Genomic DNA, 6,833 nt, shown 5'->3' on the forward strand with positions numbered 1-6,833 from the left:
CTTCATGCTTTGGGACGGAATCAATATAGTACAATTACATGGGGAGATTCAAGTGCAAGAAGAGGATCAAGAGTCCATCAGATGGAAGCTAACAGTGAATGGGATGCACTCGGCGGCATTGGCTTATGACATGTTCTTCATTTCACGCATCCGCTCTCTTAGTGTTGATCTGATTTGGTAGGCAAGAGTGCCATCGCGCATCAAATTCTTCATGTGGCTGCCAACAAAAGGAAGATGTCTCACGACAGATAATCTGCAAAAAGTTGTGGCCGCATGGGGATGTGTGTCCTGTGCAATATCTAGAATGAGAGCTACGAACACCTATTGGTTTCATGCCGCTTCACGAACAGGGTTTGGAGAATGCTGACAGGATAGTTGGAGGTGCAGTTCCTACTGCTAGAAGAAGGGATCGAAGGGCTATCAAAGTGGTGGCGACAAGCCCGGCTAGGTTATGGCTACAGGGAGGCCTTCGACTCGTTGTGCATGCTTGTTTGCTGGGTGGTTTGGAAAGAAAGGAATGTCAGGATTTTCGAGCACAAAAACTGCATGGCGGCGTAGGTCTACAGGGCTATCCAGGAGGAAGTCCTCGTTTGGAGAGAAGCCGACGTGTTCAAAGAATGAGAGTAAAGCTCAGGGAAAGCTTTTTTGTTTTATTTTGGGGTCTTTGGTTTCCCGCTGATCTCCCTACTTCGACTGTTTAAAGTCGAACTGTAACTTGGACTCTTGCTCTTTCTTGTTAATACAATTCGGTCGGTCGATTTTCAGCCGATTTGGCAAAAAGCATATGAAAAGTCAAAATTACTGATAAATGAAAGGGGTAGTTATAAGGCAGCGTATCCTATGCACACAGGCCCTCGCGTGTACACACCGTGTACACCAACTAAAAATTATCACAAAAAATTCTAGGAAAATTCATATATGTACTTTCAATAGTATTACATCTACGTGTAAAGTCGCATCTTCAAATTCATTCTACATAGAGAATAACAAAAAAGATAAAATTCTGACAAAATTGCAACCTTAAAACTGTCAGATTTTTTGTTTTTTTTGTTACGGCTAAAATACAATGAATTTGATGTTAAGATTTTAACCCTAGGTGTAATACAATTGAAAGTATGTGTATGATTTTTTCTAGATTTTTTGGTGACATTTTTTAGTTGGTGTGCACGTGTGTACACGTGAGGGCCTGTGTACATCGGATATGTTGCCTAGTTATAATCCACTAAGTGCATTTAAAGTTATGAAGGAGCCGTCACGTAAGCCACATACGACTACATATTTGATTTTTTGGACGAGATCCCCATTAAGTTGCAGGCAAGCCATAAGTGCTCTTGCCTGCAAAAATCGCTCTCCTGAGAGATGCGGCCCCTTAAGAGGTCCGTATGCAATGATAGCCCATATATCCCCACCCAGCCCAAGCTACACCCATTTGTACCGAAAGTTTCTCTACAAAACGAAGTAATAAATAGGTGGAAGGTTTTCTACTTAAAATCGATCTTCCCGTGCAGTTAAACCGGCTGCATGCCAAAATGATGATTTTCGCGGACACCTGCGGGCCGCCCAATTATACATGCAAAGATCCATTTTGGCTGCATGTAAAAAACGATTATGTACTAGTGACATCATTAAAACTGTCTTAACACATTGGTTCGATATATATCTCTCTTAAATATATGTTGTCAGATCAACATTCGTGTGTAATACAAATGAGCCCCTTATATCTGGCAGTCAATTTTGAATTTTAACAAACAGTTTCTACTATCAGCTATAATAAAATACTATTACCATCATTTAATTTCCCAAATTCCTCCATATATGTACATCTAAATATTAAAAACAAATCCAAGACAGCACTGGGGTAATTATATATTAAGGTATAACAATTTGGTACGTAGATGTAATAATTTAGTATTTTTAAACAGATAGAGTACTAGCTAGTAGAATACACATCATATATTCAAAGTTTATAATTCTCTCCTAACGGTACAATAGAGATAGTGAAGTGGTCTCTAAATTATACTTCCTCCGTTTCGTATTATAAGCATTTCTAGCATTACCCATGTTTATATAAATGTTAATAAATTTAGAAATGAGCAATGCTAGAAGATCTTATAATATAAAACGGAGGGAGTACATACACAGAGAGATCGGGAGAAAGGGTCTTTAATTCGCTAGCGCTAATGATATATATATCTCCATCGGAATATGTCGACATACGTAATTAATGTACACTCAGAACATGTCGAACCTGCAGCAGCTGCGGCACACTGTTAGCCAACAAACATTCAAACAGCAAGTAAAGCGAACACGGAAAAGCTCTCGTATAAGCGGATGAGCCTGACAAATCGATCATGAATCTGGTTTAACTTTTAACGCTGTCACGCATCACCATATGAATGCATGCCGTGATCCAACTATCCTTCATTGAACATAAACTAATTTAGCGTCGTATTTCCTAATTAATATATATAATTTGTCGTCATTATACACCGTTGTTAGCCTCCAACTGGAGGTTATACGTATAGTATACACTTAGCTTTCTGTCGTGAAATGCATGCGACCTGTTCAACAATTATTAGTTTCCTCGTAATTATTCTATTCTAGCCGTCTTCGTGTCTATTATATCCACATGATGCATGCACGCCGGCTGCACAGATAATTTGGGAGTACCAAAGAAACTACTGCAATTTTTTTTGAGTAAAAGAATTTTTAGATGTAATTATCGTATAATTGAAATGTAATTATATTGTAACTACATTTAACTGTATTATATCTGTATTATAATTACGATATAACTTATATAAAACTTGCATTCAAACTATAGTTTGGTTAGCTGGAACCGAGATCTTACATGCGATATGTGTGAAAATTACTTTCTAGTAATTTTTTCCTTCATACACAAATCTTGAGGCAATCCGATGATCACAAATATAAAAATTTTAGGGGCAAAAAAATTTGCATAAGTTTTCTAGCAAATTAATAACAAGATCGATCGATTTGGCTTCCTAGGCCCTAGCTAGCTTAATCAGTTTCTATAGCTAATCCTCCCTATAAATAGGCTTCCTCGCCATTCTCACTGATCACACACATTCACAGAATTTAGCAAGTTAAGCTCGTATAGCTGCTTGCTAATTAATTTATGTTAATTAGTAGCTAACCTAGCTGACCGATCGAACGAAGCAATGGCCGCCATTCGCGCCTCCTTCCTCCTTGCCGCCGCCGCTCTCCTGGCCTTGTGGTGCTCTGACCATGGCGGCGTCGTCGCCTCCGATCCGAGCCATCTCCAGGATCTGTGCGTCGCGGACAAGGCGTCCACGGTGCGCGTCAATGGCGTCGCTTGCAAGGACGGCGAGGACGTCGCCGCCGAGGACTTCTTCTTCTCCGGCCTCCACATGGCCGGAAACACCACCAACAAGCAGGGCTCCGCCGTCACGGCGGTCAACGTCGCGCAGGTCCCCGGCCTCAACACCCTCGGCATCTCCCTCGCTCGCATCGACTATGCGCTGCATGGTCTCAACCCTCCTCACACGCATCCCCGTGCCACCGAGATACTCACCGTGCTTGAGGGCTCACTCTATGTTGGGTTCGTGACATCCAACCCCGAGAATAAGCTGTTCACCAAGGTTATCAATAAGGGGGATGTGTTTGTTTTTCCTAAGGGGCTTGTCCACTTCCAGTTCAACTATGGGACAACTGATGCGGTTGCTATCGTCGCACTGAGTAGCCAAAACCCTGGGGTGATCACTGTAGCCAATGCGGTGTTTGGATCAAAGCCATCCATCACAGATGATATCCTTGCAAAGGCCTTTCAAGTAGAGAAGACAGTGGTAGACCAAATCCAAGCTAAGTTCTAAGTGCTCAGGGTGATGTGGATCAAGATCAATGTGTTTATGGAACAGATTATGTTTTCTCTTCAATTGTGTTGCGTCCTCTGTTATTAATTCGATTATATTTTGTGTTTATTGAGTCTGTTGTGGCCTTGTATGTTCTTTTATTTCTGAAGTAATTAAAGCAATTTTCTTCTTATAGTTGGTCGTCAACTTCTCCTTAATTGTTTGTGTGACCCTGAAATAACTGTTACTTTTGAAGATTAAAAGATGAAAAATATGAGATGGATGTTAATTCAAGCATCTGGCTTTATTGGCTTTATCATGTGCTTCTAGCTTTAGGTGCTCACACTCGCACATTTTAAAACAAACACTTGGTAACATATTTAATATTTGATGCCTTGGGGTGCCATCCATCACCCCCACAAAACATAAGAAATGGACAAATGGACAAATGCAAGTGAGGTCATGATTAAGTTATACTAATATGATTCAAAGGAATAGAGGGTTTAATCTTTTCGAAGAAAAAACTACGGCGTGTACAACTATGGTTTTACCTTAAAAAATGGTAATTGAATTAGAATTGCAAAGTGGGAGAAAGTAAAGTGGACAAAACAAACATAAAAGACAAACCTATGAAAACAAATCAAACCTGACAAAAATAGAAACATTTTTCGAATTCAAGAGCACTAAGAATTTTCAAAAAAAGAAAAAGGAGTATAACTTTCATCGTCGAAAGAACTAAAAGTGTCACATCCAGGGTCTAATACGGTTCAAACATCTAACTACATGTAGACTGTAGAGAAGATGTTACATTGGTAGCCGCCCAGCAAATTAATCCGTACCTCCGTATTTTGGGACGTATAGGTAGTACCATAGGGAATATTCTTAATCTAATTTTTATGTAACTATCCATTAAGATTTGAACCTTTTAATATCAAGAATTCAAGGAAATTTACAACAGAAGTAGTTGGGGTGGCAGATTCACTGACACAACCGTGCAAAGGACCCAATGTGCATGCTGCTCTGCTTGTCAATTGTGACCAAGCAATAAAACACTTCAGGACTACAAGTAGTATAATTACATTGGAAAATATGGAGCAACATTTTATGGTCCAAGCTGAGTTTCAATTCATGAGCAAACTACTAGTAATTTTAGACAGTATTTACATAAGGATCACAGTGAAAGGAGATATATAGGTTTTAATGGTTCATCTGGACACGGTTGATGAGCAAAAGAACGTACGTGTAATTAAAATTACCTAAACCACTATGGTTTGTCTAAGGCATCGGATGCATATCCTAGAAACCAGTAAAAGATAGCAACTCCAATCTTTAACTGTAATCCTGAACAAGTTCAGCATCTACGTGTGCCATGATGGTGTTAACCCAAAGGTTCCATATCGACGCTGTCTGACATCTTCAAGGCTTGCAAAGCCTCGCCGCACAATTCCAATTAGAGTGATAAGCATGTTTTCTGAAGGACTATCATGCTTAGGAATGTCTGCATAATAAACACATCATAGAAAAAAAAAGGGGCACACGGAGCAGCAGTTGTGTTATTTGGGCATGTTTAATTCATCTGTGGTTCAAAATCTCTATGGTTTAGCTCCTCTATGCAGTAGATCAGTTGCAGCAAGGAATAGAGTGCGAACAATGAGGTTATCAAACAATATCTCAGTGTAACCAAAGGGACAAAGGATACCTTAATGCATTTTTCATCTCAATATTCTCTGGTTCCAACTTGAGACCATCAAGAAATTGTTAGAATTTCAATGGTTACTCTCATTGAGAAGAGGATGGCACTCGAGATGGGGCAATTTTCTGGTTTTCTTCATTCACTAAACACAAAAGCCATACCTACCCGAGGGAGGTTGGATACATATATATAGCCATAGCTGGCTACTAGCCTATTGCTGCACCCTCCTAGTCTAAAATTCGAAATTTGAATGGGATGTTGTCCTAGAGGGCATCCAAACTGAATAAAGCATAAAGGAGGCATAAAGGAGATGCTAACTGCTGCTGTCCTACTAACCGCAGCTGTCCTAGCAACTGAAAAATATGCTAAAGGGTAGATGCTGTCCTGAAAAAGGTGAAACTACCCAAAAGCAAAAAGAAGAATCACGACCAAGGACCACAAAGACTTATCCAACATTCTCCCCCTAAGTCTTGTGCGTCGTCTTGTGGGGAAGTTGGGCCATCCCGATCCTGGAGCAGAGCTCGAGGAACTTGATCCTCCCAAGAGGCTTGGTGAGCAAGTCCGCAAGCTGGTCCTTGGTGTTGATGTAGCTCGCCTTGATGCTCCCTTCCTCCAAGTAGCTTCGGATGAAGTGGTACCTCACCCGGATGTGCTTGCTCCGTTCGTGAAAAACGGGGTTCTTTGGCAGGGCCAGAGCGGACTTGCTATCCACCCTGAGCTCCACCGTTCCAGTGTCTCTGCCGAGGAGATCACTAAGCAGTCGAGCAAGCCAGAGCGCCTGGGTCAAAGCGGCGGAGGCCGCCATGTACTCGGCCTCGCAGCTGGACAAGGCCACCACCTGCTGCTTGACCGACTGCCAGCTAACGAGGCACTTGCCGAGGAAGAAGAGAATCCCGCTCGTGCTCTTGCTGGTGTCGATGTCGCCGGCGTGGTCGCTGTCGCTGTACCCGATGAAGTGTGCCTTGCCAAGACACCTCGGGTAGTAGAGACTGTGGTCGAGAGTCCCCGCAACGTAGCGGATGATCCTCTTCACAGCCTGCTGGTGCTCCGTCGTCGGTCGCTGCATGAACCGACTGACGTAGCCAACGGAGAAGGCCAAGTCCGGCCGTGTGTGGGTGAGGTAGCGAAGGCTCCCCACAAGACGTCGGTACTGTGTAGCATCTACCTCCTCCGCCATGCTGTCGCGGCTCAGCTTCAGTCTCTCCTCCATCGGAGTGAGAGCTGGGTTGCAATCGGTGAGCCCAGCCAGCTCAACGACGCGCTTGGCGTAGGCGGTCTGTCGAAGTGTGATCCCGGAGTTGTCCTGG

The 6,833-nt window shown here is 42.4% G+C and overlaps 1 protein-coding gene across 1 annotated transcript; it reads left to right on the forward strand.

The window, feature by feature from the left end:
• Window positions 1-3,137: 3,137 nt before the first annotated feature.
• Window positions 3,138-3,967, forward strand: LOC4329391 (putative germin-like protein 2-3). Its single transcript, NM_001416616.1, has one exon. It carries the CDS (start codon window positions 3,183-3,185, stop codon window positions 3,852-3,854), a length of 672 nt encoding a protein of 223 aa, NP_001403545.1. The 5' UTR covers window positions 3,138-3,182; the 3' UTR covers window positions 3,855-3,967.
• Window positions 3,968-6,833: the final 2,866 nt, after the last annotated feature.

Source organism: Oryza sativa, chromosome 2 (assembly GCF_034140825.1).
Source record: "Oryza sativa Japonica Group chromosome 2, ASM3414082v1".
Classification (NCBI taxonomy): Eukaryota; Viridiplantae; Streptophyta; class Magnoliopsida; order Poales; family Poaceae; genus Oryza; species Oryza sativa.